The following is a 13692-nucleotide window of genomic DNA, read 5'->3' as shown; positions in this document are numbered from 1 at the left end:
TCTCCTAAAAGAGGGTACCTTCTTGATAGCTTCCGATGTCACAGAATTATTTGCAGTGCAGGAAAAGATAAAAAGATGTATGCGTTTTGTTTTCCTGTAATGAATTTCTTCCTACACAAGGTAAGTACATTGCAAGAAATTGATCAGCCAACCGTATATACAAGCTTTTTATACCCTGTGCCTACAGGGAATTTCTTCATAACTCAAATTATAAATGGAAACGACCAAATTTAGCTTGGCACCCCTAATGAAGTAGGATTTTGGACGTGAGAGCACCTGAATCCTGGTGAATCAATGCGTTTATCAATCATGATTTTTTTGTCCAGACTGTATGCAGTGAAAAACATGGGATGGGTGGATTTCTTTGATCTGGTAATCAACGGAGTTTTAAACAGCCCCTTTTCCTTGTATGGTAGTATAATTAACCATAGGGTGCTATAGACACAAATGACTCCCCCATGGATACAGCAAAAGTTCTGCAAATTTGAAGTAACGCATGAAAAATATTGCATTCAAAACAATAATAAAAAAAAACTACTGGAAACGGTCAGATATTAAACACCAAAGTTGATTATGCTGCATATACAAAGTTAAGAACTCGCTGTAAATGAAAATTTCCATAAAAACTTGTTTTGAAAAATGCACTCCCTGAAGTATCTCAGGCTCCGGGATTGCCTTACCAATATCTGCCTCCCATAAGACGGAGACCGTGACGGGGCCAACCTGTGCCAGGATATGGTACTGAGGCTAGCCTCCAACTGCAAAGAAAGTTTTCCCATATTTTAACTCACCTTCAACTATGAACAAACCATTGAAAGAGCGTGCAAGTGTGCGCGCGCAGACACAGACACACATGCAAAATAGCGCACACGTGTACACACGCACACATGCAAGCCACTCAAAGAGAGGTGTAAATACAAGGACACACAATGTTATGGTATTGCTAAACAGAAACTGGATGCCCTTCGAACTTTCCGTGACAAAACAAGAAGGTGACATCCCTATTAGGCAAGAGTATCTCCATTTCTGGTAGAATCTTAAAAAACAACACTGACTATTAGGGCCTCCACTGACCATAATGCCAGGGATTAGCCTTTATGTTTTGAATTAGGAGAGATAAGGATGCTAATTTAGGGTATCCAAACCAAAGAAAGTATCCTATTAAACACTGAAATACTTGGGGGTGGGTGAGGTTCCCTTTATAGTAGAAAATTGATTAGATGGAAAAAGATATGAAACTGTTCAGGGTTTATCCTTAGAAATAAGGCACTAATCCATACCACATACATGATACTATCCAGACACAGGAAGTACATCCTTCTCTCCTCTCCTACCTCAGGCAGCAAGTTGAATGGTCCTTTGATTTAAGACCATTCAGACATTTTGAGCTTTACTTACTGTCATACACAGTCCATTTGTCATGGTGTCAGAGTCAAATGATGGACAAGAAACACAGGAATTGTCTAGACCCAACGGAGTTCGTAAAGAACAAGCACTAGATGTGGATGACAAAACTAAAACAAGACATCCTCGATGGACTAGGCAAGAAACTTTTGTCCTCATTGAGAGCAAGAAGGTTGTAGAGAACCGATTTCAATGGAGTCGCAGATCCACTTCAGCCTTGGGATCAGATCAGATTGAATCCAAGTGGGATTCAGTTTCATCATATTGTAGTCAGCACGGTGTGAACCGAGGACCTGTTCAATGCCGGAAAAGATGGGGAAACATGTTATGTGATTTTAAGAAGATAAAAACATGGGAGTCTCAGCAGATGAACGAGACTGAATCATTTTGGATGATGAGGAATGAGTTGAGGAGAGAAAGGAAATTGCCCAGTTTCTTTGACAAGGAAGTTTACTATGTCTTGGATGGGAGGGTGATCACTACTGATGCAATTCCATTGTCACAAATCACTTTCAAGAAACAAATGGATTGCATTGATAGAGACGAGGCAGCAACAGCGGAGGAAGAGGAGGAGGAACATGAATACACCGAGGCAAATCTTGATAGCAGTCAATGTGCTAGAGCAGAAGATGGTTTATTTCTGGAATGGGAACAACCTGGACAGGACAAAACTTACTGGAGCTCCAAGAAGGAAACTACAGCAACTGGGAATCTCAGAAAGACACGGGCTAATCCATTGCCCATATCATCAGGTAGAGAAATTGTGTTGCAAGGTGAATTACAGAATACAGTTTTGCTCCTTTTTGTACCTCAATCAATGTCAATTTGGTATGGATGTTTTGCATGGAATTCTGCTAGGGGCTTGGGGTACTCTTAACTCAGGTAACGGGAAAATCTGCTAAATATGATCACTTCTTAAATTCTCTAATTCTTGGACCTCAATATAGGAAACAACTCACACTTGAAATTCCCAAAACAATTCCTCTCGATTGACTCCTAGGCCTTTGCCTAGTGTGGTTACCAATGTTTAAGGTAAAGGACTCGGTTTCACTATAAAAAAAAGTCAATCAGCAGGGCTTTCAATTAAATTTATCTTCTGATTGCCCAATCTGTATTTCCAATCACAGAACTGCTTAACAGGTAAAAATATTTTCACATGTATTATGTGTCACAGCCTCGTTCTAATCCTCCCCTGGTAGTTTACTTAAGTCTGAAAGTTTCCATATTTGCAAATTGAATATCCATAAATCACTCACAATCAAGTTCCAACCTAAAATATAACCATTTTGAGTCAACTGTTATATTAAAAGATATCCACTAAGTTCTCATTCTCTGTCCAATTTTCTCTTCAAGACTTTTCTCTGCTTATGCTACATACTGAATTATATCTTGACATGCTCAAAACTGTAACTATCTTAACAAAGACTAGCCTGCTATGTTTGTGTAATGTATTAATGTTAGATTGCGGAAGCAGATTTATGTTATGTTCTGTGCAAATTATCTATTAGGCTATTATCATAGTCATACATCATTCTTGTTTCTGAGACCATATTCAATATTAAAAGTGTACAATAGAATTCAATCTTAATGCTTTTTTGTTGGTCACGAAATGATTTTCTTGTGCAGTGCGTGCAGGTACAACCAAAAAACAAAATCTAGGAACTAAAACAAGGAAAGGATCGATGTCTAGGGAGGGGAAGAAGAGGCGCTTATCATCAGATGAAAGTGAGGACCCTGATCTTGAGGATAGATTGATCAAAGTTTTAGGGAGGAACATGAGCATGCTGAATTCCCAACTAAAAGCTCAAAATATTAATTGTCAGCTGGATAGAGAGCAAAGGAAGGACCATAATGACAGCTTAGTCAGAGCTCTCAATAAGCTCACAGATGCTATAGTAAAAATTGCTGATAAGTTATAAGCTAATGGTTCAAAACAAAGAGATGTTTGTGAAGCTTCCTACATTGTAGTTGAGCATTATGACATGTGTTAGCCTGGGTTTTGCTCCAGTTTCTTCCTTATGAAAATAATCGATGTGACTTGCATCAGACATCATATTTTTTTTATTGAAAAATTCTGCTCTGCTTAAATTTCAACATCAATTCATCTTCGAGCATGAAAATTTGCTTGATAAGTGCTTTTAAATTTAGAAAGGACAAAAAAGATCAACAGGTTGCAGTACATATCTGTTTAAGAACCTCAAAGGCCTAAAAACTGCAATGCTAGTCACTCTCTTATCATCTAGTTTACTGAAATGAAACATGTAAAATGGACATATTGCACACAGAGAAGCAAACAAAAAGCTGAAAGGAAAAAGGATCAACAGCTTTTCCTAAAGTAGCAAATTGGTGTCACCATATGATCACATGAACAATTAAAGGATATTTTAGATGAACAGCAAAATTTTGCTAGCTGTATCAAATGTTAGATGCACGGTCATCTAGTACACACTTGAAATACATAACAGTAAAGGAGTATAATGACAACATAGAGAGAAAATTCAAGGCTCTACAAATTAATAACAAACACCCTAACCATTTCTTGCAACAGAGCAAGCGCAATAATGCCAAGTTTCAAACCTAACCTCTATTCCATTTGCACAGGAACAGCTTCGACGAGCCTAGCAAAGTAGAACTGGGTAGTGATCAGGCCTCTCTTCCTTATTTTCCACCCAACCTTCTTCAATGCCCACTCTACATCTGCCTCTGCATGTAGATAAGCTCTTGTTGCCTTTGAAGGCCCAGGAAACAACTCCCCTACTCTCTTTAATAGATCATAATAAAATGTCTTTGGCGCAAAGCTCAAAAGTAGTCGATTCTCAGCCAATGATGCGAGATGAGCAATCATCCCATCTGCTTTACTTTGTGGGTAATGTATCAGATAATCAGAACATCTAGACAGACCACTGTGTCATACTTCCCATCTAAACTCTTTAAATCCTTCACTTCAAATTTTGGCATCACAGGCACTACATTTTCACTTCCTGCTTGAAGCTGCTCTTTTGCCTGCACAAAATTGGAAACCAAGTTAGGTTTCAATAACTTCTTCAGGAATTAATCAATGCACGTTACCAAATAATTTTATGCCATTCAAGAATCCGACTCATGATTCTTAACGAAATGGTCACAAATACTTCAGACCGCCATGTTGTGCCCACTGTCCATTCACAACCGCGCATGTGCAAGTGTGGCAGCCATGATTGCACAGTCGCCACACCCTCAACCGTCCTCATCATTCTGCTGCTATGGTGGCTGAGGCCGAGAAACAGGTGAGCTAGTGGCGGCGGCGGCGGCTCTTTTTCTTTCGCCAGGGGTATAGCCAAACTCCCAGTACCACACCCAGCATCACACACACTAACACCCTCCAACGACCCTTCGTCCTTCAACATCTTCAGCACATTCTCAACAGTCTTTGAATGATCATGCCTAATATCCATCTGCACTCTATTAACATCGTCAGTCTCTCCATGTATCTTCCTCCACCGTTGAAACCCAAAATTGTTGAAGTACTCCCTCACCACCTCCTTGTCTCAGCCGCCCACCTCCTCCGCCTGGGGGCGCCGCCGCCGTTCGGGGTCTTTGAGTGATATGGCGGCAGCCAATGCAGCCACCGACCCGCCCCCGATGACGGCCAAGGTGGATCCGTCGATTTCGGCGGCGATTGAGGCGGAAGTGAGGCGGCGGTGACGGTGGTTCTAAGTAGTTTTGGTTTATGGAAACTCGGAGAGTATATTCTCTGGTTGTTTAAGGGAATGGGAGAGAATATTGAGGATGTAAATGCCATTTTAATATTTTTATTTTTGGATTTTGGGCTTTTTCAAATTTTCCGGCCGGCGAGGAGAGGGTTGGTTCGTACGTGGAGATTGAGTTTGGGTTTGGGTTTGGGTTGTGATGATTTTTAATATTTTGTTATATCTTGCGGATAAGAAAAGTTATCTAGGCTTGATTTTTTTGGCCCACTTTTGAGTTTGGGTGTGTGTATTTGTTTAGCGTGTTTTAATTAGTTGTTAAAAAATGGGTTTAGTTAATTAGTAATACCAACATTAATTTTGTTTTTTTTTATAAAAAAGATGGGTTGAGATACTGACTTTAATGTGATTTTCTTTTCTCCCCTTTATATATACGAGGGGCATGAGAAAAGGATGATGGTACGTATTAAAAGAAACCATTCCTCGAGCTGCGATGCGAGCTAAATTATTATTTTTTAATTTTATAAAAATATTTAAATATATTTTTTTATAAAAAAAATTTAACTATGAGCTCTAAATATAATATATATCAAATGATATTATTTTTAAATATTGATACAGTAATATATTAAATTATATATATTTTAAAATATTAAAACAATAATATATTAAATTAATTCATATTAACTTGTTAAATCTACAACTCGCTTCGTGAGACCATGATAATTTTATAGAAAAAAATTCAAAATAAATTATAAAAGTTAATTTCTAATCAACTAAATAGTAAATGATAAAAATAAAAATATTAAGTTAAAATATATATATAAAAAATTAAATCAACATAGATTAACTTATCAAACTCGTGATCCAAATTATAAAAATAAAATAGCCTTATATAAAAATAAAAAAATTATAAATTATAATTAAAAAACATTCAATTAAAAAAAATCAGACAAAACGAAAGAAGTCAGCTTGCTACCCTTTCATGCACATGGATACGTGTTTTTCCTTAAATTGCATTACCTTTCATGATTCTTTGGGCAATAACTTATTAAGATTTTCTTAATTGAAGTATTCTTCTTAAATTTACATCTATTTTTTTTATTACACCAATAAAAATTTTCCAATTTATCATGGAAATGTTTAAAAGGAAAAATTAGAGAATAATAAGACAAAGTCAAAGAAAAATGGAAAAATAATTACCATCCCATTTAAAACTGGTAATCAGATTGTTTTTTGAATGATATTGAGAAAATTTTAAAAAACCCGACCCGACCGAACAAAGATCCGGACCGTTTTGTTCTACTCAACAAAACAATAGAAAACCCCAAAACCCCACACAACACCAAACACTCAAAAAACAGTGCTCGTTAAAAACCAAACTGAAACCATTTTACCCACCACCGCCAAGCAGCAGGCGGCGCCACTACCACCACCGCAAGGTAGCACCTCTTCAACTCCCCCTCCACCGCGCCTTCTTTTATTTAAATTCTATCGCCAATTTCCGGATCTAGTTATGACACCTTTTTTTTTCTTTGATTGTTGTGATTCGTTTTTGTTTGCTTGAAGGAATCATGGGGAAAGAGAATGAAGCGATCGCAATGGAAGTCGACGGTCCGAAATCCAATAATTCTGATCAGATCAATCCGAGATACTCAATCAACGGTTATTATTTTTTCTTAAATCTCCACTGTCTTTGTTATTTTATCAACCAAATGAACATGCAATCTCATTTTCCATTTTAAATTAAACAAAAAAATTAACTGAACTAAGCTTAAATTGAGTGAAATTATTTAATTTATTATTTTGCTAATTGTGTTCTGGTTATTAGTTTTGCAATTGCTGAAATCTGCGCAAATGCAGCATGGATTGAGGCATGGGGATTATGCTCGTTATCGGTATGTGAATTTAGCTTTTAGACTCTGCTGGTTGTTTGTTAAGGAATTTTGATTTGATTGTTTAACTGGTTGAATTTTATTGGATGTATAGGAGGTATTGTACTGCACGGTTAAGGAGGTTATATAAATCGTTGAAGTTTACTCATGGCCGCGGTAAATATACGCGTAGAGCTATAAATGAGTCCACTGTTACGGAAGTGAGGTGTGTCTTGTTGATTATAGCTTTTTTCTTATTTGTTTTGCACACTATTTTTGTTGATATGTATAGCTTATAGAAATCAGCACTGTTCATTTAATCCTGTATTGTTGTTTTTTCCTTAATTTAATGCAACATGCACTTTGTTTCTGTAAGTATAGATAGTGAGGGGATAATGTAGAGAAATGGGCTGGGATCATTTTGATCAAGTAAGAATTAGAATTTATGAAACAAATGATAACAATTCTGTCACAGAGTACATTTGGTAGCCTAATTTTGTTGCAAGAGTCGGTTTTGAGCATCCTGTGTTGGGGATAGTGGTAGTTGTGTTGCTTTATTAACTATTTCGAGCGTCCACTGGTTACATTGTTTTTGAGGTTTCTTTATCTTCGTGGATTAGCAAACATTATATAAATGAGAGATTGAAAATGATATTTCTGTTTCATAGTCTGTCAAGATTATAATCTATCTTGTTTGAAGAAGAACAGGTATCTGCATATGGTTCTTTATACGGCAGAGAGAGCATGGAGCCATGCTATGGAGAAAAGACAGCTTCTAGATGGCCCAAATGCCAAGCAACGTATTTATTTGATTGGGAGACTGAGGAAGGCAGTAAAATGGGCTGATTTATTTTCAGGATTATGTGCTGCCAAGGGAGATTCCAGAACATCTTTGGAAGCGGAGGTGTGTCTATGATTTTAGTCATCTCAAGTCATATTGCTTTGATACCTCCTAATAATTATTCAAATAAAAGTTAGTGCAGATTGTGTCTACTTGTGTATTGATTGCATCAGCAAGAAGTTTTGCTCTAATTCTTGCACAAAGAATTGGATGAACTTCCCTGTCAAGTTTGTTCTTAGTGGTGGTGAGCATGACCATAGATCATGGTCAAAGCAATTTTTCCTTGCTCTTGTTCTTAATTCATTTGGAATTCTATTTCTTATCTTGCAAACAAGTCATTTGGGAAAATGTTTTTCAGCCTTTGAAGCTAAAAGCTTAACATATAATAAACATTGCTGTTTTGCATTGGTGAGATGAGATTCAACTAGAGCTTGTATTAGATCGCTACAGAATCATTACACTGTTGCATTGCATTGTTTATGAAAGAATCCATTGAGTTCAATGCTATTTGAATTGAATTCACCAGTGCTGGCTTCAATGGCAACTTCGAAAGATTGGGTTTTGCCGGGAATGGGAAATGAAGATAAGGCAGATCTCGTCGCCATTCTTTTGTACCTGTTTGCATAGTTTGGCCTATTATCTAAACTAGAGTATGCTAAATGTGCCTATGGGATTATACACATGTTATCTAGCTATTAACATGTTGCTTATGTGAATTCAAATATTTAAAAAGTAATGGATGTAGCTTTGTAGGTCTTTTAATTATAAATGAGATCTTATAGTTCTTATCTCATGCATTGGCACTAAAGACCACAGAATTTGCTCTTCTGTTTTGTCTCAAGAATATCTTGTTTTGAGGATTGAGGATGCAAAAGCATGGATGTGATCATACATACAAGACTGGAGTCTATGCATATGTTCTGTCATCTATCATAATCTACCTTTAGATATTTTGATCATTTTCTTGATAACTTAACTGCACCAAGTTGCTTTGGATTCTGTGTTTTGCTAATAACTACTCTATGTACTGCCTGTTGAGGAGCATTCCTCTAATTTAGTTCATATTGAGATGGCTCTTTCATTCTCAATTAACAATGCTTTGATGCCTGATTTGTAGGCCTATGCATCATATATGAATGGGCTTCTGTTGTTTGAACAAGATCGGAATTGGGACACTGCGTTGAAGAATTTCATAAGTTCCAGGTTATTCTCATCTTTATCATATTAAATCATTATCACTACTGTTTTCACATTTTAATAGTGTTTCCGGTGTTTCTCCCTGTCAATAAATGTTTCTTGAAAAAAGGGCCATTGGCCAGCCAGGCACTTCCCAAGCTGGTTCTTGAGGGGATTTGAGTTTTGTACATGGTAGCTATGCTCTAAAGACACAATTCCATGCACTCGAGTTCAGTACCCCCTCCATTCTGCTATGTCTCTCCTCCTGCCTGATTTCATCTTTCCCATAGCGAATGATTAGTGATTATCCACTTCAAATAGTTAACATTGAGTTTGTGTCTGTTTGATAAATTGCCTGTCGTGCATTTTTGATATCAAAATTAAACTAACAGAAAGTTAATATTTGAAACATCACTATTAAATTTGTAAGTGTGGATGCAATGATTACTGTCCCCTTAAAACATTGACACTTTCATAGGCTAACATTTTGATACGGAATATCACTTTCTCAGACCAAATTCCTCTCATCTAATAAATCCCAAGTATAAAAAGATATATTCAGTGCTTGGTCAATAAGTATTTGGCTTGTATATTGAATATTGTGCTTGACTAGCTTAATATATTGTATAGAGCGGTTTATGAGGAACTGGGGAAATATGGAGATTTAGAGAATCAAGTTTTGTGCCGTGAGCGCGTTGAGGAGCTGGAACCTAGTATTAGATACTGCAGGCACAAAATCGGCGAGTCAAATCTGAAAACTTCGGAGCTCTTACAAATTGGTGAGATGGAAGGTCCTGCGCTAGACCTTTTCAAAGCAAAATTGGAGGTGAGATTTGATCTTTTATCAGAATTTGTCCATGACCTACTGTTTCTTTTTGTGTCTCCAGTATTTTGTTCTCCTACTTTTAGTGTCTTCAGTAGTTGTCTGTTTTTTTATTCTGTTGCCTTCTCATTTGAAAAGTTAATACATTCCAGAATGTTTATTTTAGACCAATTTAAATCTAGCCTTTATTATACGCATGAGTGATTCTGACTGCATTGGATTCTGTCTAGAACATTATGTTACTCGGTGGCTATTGTATTTCTAAACTCTTTTTTTCTCTATTCTATAGTTTGATTTGAGGAATATATTATGAATATTTATTTTGTTATTTTCATTCTTGCATTTAAGAATGCTCTGCGCTGTTTTGTAGGCTGCTATGGCTGAAGCAAGATCTCAACAGGCTGCATCCCTGACAGAGTTTCATTGGCTTGGTCACAGATTTCCAATTTCAAATGCAAAAACTCGGGTTGCCATTTTAAAAGGTTCACATTTTCTTTCTATGAGTAAAACTTTAGGCTGGAATATTATCATGGAGTACTATATTTGTGGTGGGTGTGTAATCACCTCCTGTAATTGTTTTTTTAGCAAAAATCCATATCTGCTATGAAATCTTCTCTTTTAGCAGCTCTTGAACAATTACAAGGATGGTCATTATGCTATTTCTCCTTGTTTTTAATGATTCTCATATCTAAATTTTATAAACTGGTTCTCTCTAAATTTTATGAACTGATTGTTGATTGATATATTCTGTTCATGTGTATCTTTGAATGGGAATGTATGATTCAACGTGGGTGATGGCAATATATGCCAAATAGTTTCTTCTCTGCTAGTGAGATGCATTAATGTACTGACTTGTTAGCAGGTTGGATTATTAGAATTTTCTTAGGTTTATTGAGAGATTGATCTCTATGTTACAATACCTAGATTTCATCAATTTCATTAAGAAGTAGATTGAATGTTCATAATTTGCTGGCCATTTTCCCTCTCACTTATTTTTATGCCTCTAACAGAGCCTGAAACTATGTTTCTTGTCTGATGATTATTTCAGCACAAGAATTGGAGAAGGATTTGCATGGTCCTACAGCAGATTCAATCCCAGCTGAGAAAAAATTAGCTGTCTTTGACAAAATTTTCACGGCATATCACGAGGCTAGGAGCTTCATTCGCAGTGACTTGGTGTGTGGAAGTTCAGCGAAATCTTGTTAATTATTTTCCTTCTTTTTTCCTGCTTGTACCATCATAATTTTGGTTGTTTTTTTAAATATTTTTATAGTCGTAGTTTTGTTACTCATTTTATATTCCAATCCTCCATAATTAACTTTTTGTACACTATTTTTTAGGTCAGTGCTGGTAATGCTGACAGTGTCAAAGATGAATTAAATGGGCTTGATAAAGCTGTTAGTGCTGTACTAGGACAGCGTACCATTGAGCGTAACCAGTTGTTGGTTAGCATTGCCAAGAGTAAACTTACCCGGCGCAGAGATGACAAAAATGAGAAAGTTACCAAGCCAGAAGAGCTTGTTCGCTTGTATGATCTTTTATTACAGGTTAGCAATCTTTCCTTATGCATGTGTTTCCAACATGTATTTTCTTTTTAAAGGAATGATTTGAACTACTGCTGAATACAAAACTTGCCACTATCTCAGCAAAATAACTAACTTCTTGTGTTTCTATTAATGTCATGTTTGACAGAATACAGCTGACCTTTCTGATTTAGTTAGTTCTGGAAGAGACCGAAAACCTGAAGAAGTAGAATTCACTGAAGACTGTGATCTTCGAAGTACGGCTTTCCGAGCACAAAGGTTGGGATTTGAAATTTATACCAATTCATTAGATTGATTTTTTTTGCTGCTTCACTTACATTTTTCCCCAATTGATAGTTCTTGATTGGTTGAATCTCTTGACAATCCCTTTCGTGTTTGGGGGTGTTATAAGTGCTATTCAAGAAATCACTTGATGGCTAGATATCTTATCCTCCCATATCATCAACTTTAATCATCCTTTGCTTTCCCAATGATCTTTTCTTACGTACTTGCCTAATTATGCCCTTCACAATGCACATCAACGGTTACATTCCTGCTTATCGGAATTAAACAATTGAAGCTGGTTCTCCAAGAGCCAATCAATTTATCCTTGCCAGGTTTAGGATCTTTATTAATCTTTCATCTCCTGAAATATTTTCAGGTGCTTCTACTTGGCAAAATCATATAGTTCAGCTGGAAAGCGAGCAGAAGCATATGTATTATACTGCCATGCTCGATCCCTTGCTGAGAATGCCCTAAAGAAATTCCAAACTGTGACGAGCACTGATGAGGTGATGTAGCCTAAAGAAAGGAGACTAAAACTTTGGGCAATCCTTTACATATATTGTGGTTTTTTTAGTTGCTTTGTACCCTAGGGAACATTTTCTTGTTGATGCTTTCTTGGTGTGATTTTGATTCATGACATGCAAGTTGTATGACATGCCAAATATTTGTCTTGGACTGTTAATGATTTTGTATAACAGGTAACGATCAAAGAGTTGAGAACACTAAACAACGAGTGCAGAGCTAACAGTTGCATAGAGCATGCTACTGGGATCATGGAGCATGAGAAGGTTTCGGAGAATCTTTCAAAGAAAGTTTCCACGATATCACTCAGCGGAGTGGACAAGAAGGTAAACCATCTGGGCTTTGTTTTTCCCTTTTGCTTCTCACAGAATAGACGAGGACCACCATTCCTCATTGTTTACTAAAAGAGAGTAAGCTGGCATACAGGATGGGTAATATAACATTATATGTCAACTTCTCAATTTTTGCGTCTTAGCGAGGTACCGGACAAGGACGCTCCGAGTTCTTTGTTGGTTTCTATAGACAGATTCTCTGATATAAGCTTTGCATTAATATTCTGCAGATACTTTTAAGCTATCCTGACCAACTTTAAAGTTGATATATAATGTCATGAGTAAATTATAAATTCTAATTAGTTAGTTTGTTCTAATATGGGTTCATCTTATTAGCCTTATAGCTTCTCTTTTACTTTAGTGCTTCTATTTTTCTGCGATCATTACATAATGTTTGTTACATCCTATGAATAATTAAAGGGAGTCGCTTCAGCTCCTGCTTGTGCACGTCTGATCTTGGTTGACTTGCTGCTTTGAATGTATCAGGTGGAGAAATTCCTCCTTGAGAAACTTGATGTCTACGAGTCAGCAGTTGGGGAACCAAATGTCAAGAGTGTTCCGCGCATCGAAGTCTTCCCTCCAGCTTTCCAATCAATACCTCGAAATCCTATTGTTCTAGACCTTGCCTATAACTGCATTGATTTCCCATCTCTAGAAAACAGGATGAAGAAGGACAAGAAGGGCTTCATAAGTAGGCTCTGGCGATGAGTTCTGTTGATGAAGCGTTTGATTAGACACCTCCTCCCCCACCAAAAGAGAGGCGGGGGATTCCTTTTCGAGGCACTGGGTGTATTCATTTCGTAGTCAGATCAGCTGGAGGGATTTTAGTTGTATTTAGTTTATTTCCCTGTTGACAATTCCTTTTGAATTTTGGGATTGATAATTTTTTTTTTGCTTATTTATTTCCAAACTCTCGTAAACTAGCTGAACATGGTGGTTGTGCCTTCAATATTTTGCTCTGAAATGAGATTCCAAATTTTACGTTGGTGATGGAAGAGGGCCTTGTCTTTTAGTACTAGGCCTAAATTTGCTTCATGTGATCTTTCTTGTAGGTGTTTGGATAAGTTGGAAAGATTGTATTCTGAAATGTTTTTTTTTTAAATACATGAAAATAATATATATTTTTTATTTTTTAAAATTTATTTTTAATATTAATATATTAAAACTTTCAAAAATTAATAAAAATATTTTGAAACAAAAAAAAATTATTTTTTTAAAAAACATGG

At 36.5% G+C, this 13692-nt stretch overlaps 2 protein-coding genes and 1 pseudogene across 2 annotated transcripts; 2 read left to right on the top strand and 1 right to left on the bottom strand.

Moving 5' to 3' along the window:
• The first annotated feature begins 1279 nt into the window (after nt 1–1279).
• On the top strand, nt 1280–3680 carry LOC7456645 (trihelix transcription factor ASR3). Its single transcript, XM_024586174.2, has 2 exons — nt 1280–2156; nt 3031–3680. Exons 1-2 carry the CDS (start codon nt 1421–1423, stop codon nt 3321–3323), a joined length of 1029 nt encoding a protein of 342 aa, XP_024441942.1. The 5' UTR covers nt 1280–1420; the 3' UTR covers nt 3324–3680.
• Nucleotides 3681–3761: 81 nt separating this feature from the next.
• On the bottom strand, nt 3762–5298 carry LOC18105865 (magnesium protoporphyrin IX methyltransferase, chloroplastic-like; annotated as a pseudogene).
• A 1068-nt stretch (nt 5299–6366) lies between these two features.
• On the top strand, nt 6367–13461 carry LOC7457578 (uncharacterized). The gene is made up of 14 exons (XM_002322266.4): nt 6367–6532; nt 6660–6755; nt 6922–6988; nt 7080–7190; nt 7673–7868; nt 8923–9008; nt 9612–9807; nt 10175–10286; nt 10853–10980; nt 11145–11351; nt 11497–11606; nt 11989–12118; nt 12311–12460; nt 12953–13461. Exons 2-14 carry the CDS (start codon nt 6665–6667, stop codon nt 13172–13174), a joined length of 1806 nt encoding a protein of 601 aa, XP_002322302.1. The 5' UTR covers nt 6367–6532; nt 6660–6664; the 3' UTR covers nt 13175–13461.
• The last annotated feature ends 231 nt before the right edge of the window (nt 13462–13692 follow it).

Source organism: Populus trichocarpa, chromosome 15, assembly GCF_000002775.5.
Source record: "Populus trichocarpa isolate Nisqually-1 chromosome 15, P.trichocarpa_v4.1, whole genome shotgun sequence".
Lineage (NCBI taxonomy): Eukaryota > Viridiplantae > Streptophyta > Magnoliopsida > Malpighiales > Salicaceae > Populus > Populus trichocarpa.
This window is presented reverse-complemented; position numbering and strand designations above follow the sequence as displayed.

What these genes read in the sequence shown, in the direction of transcription:
- LOC7457578 (XM_002322266.4), top strand. Translation starts at nt 6,665, where the DNA reads ATGGGGAAAGAGAATGAAGCGATCGCAATGGAAGTCGACGGTCCGAAA. An exon ending in GAACATCTTTGGAAGCGGAG is followed by an intron (nt 7,869 to 8,922) that starts GTGTGTCTATGA and finishes CCTGATTTGTAG; the next exon opens with GCCTATGCATCATATATGAA. An exon ending in TCAGCGGAGTGGACAAGAAG is followed by an intron (nt 12,461 to 12,952) that starts GTAAACCATCTG and finishes TGAATGTATCAG; the next exon opens with GTGGAGAAATTCCTCCTTGA.
- LOC7456645 (XM_024586174.2), top strand. Translation starts at nt 1,421, where the DNA reads ATGGTGTCAGAGTCAAATGATGGACAAGAAACACAGGAATTGTCTAGA. An exon ending in TCCATTGCCCATATCATCAG is followed by an intron (nt 2,157 to 3,030) that starts GTAGAGAAATTG and finishes TTTCTTGTGCAG; the next exon opens with TGCGTGCAGGTACAACCAAA.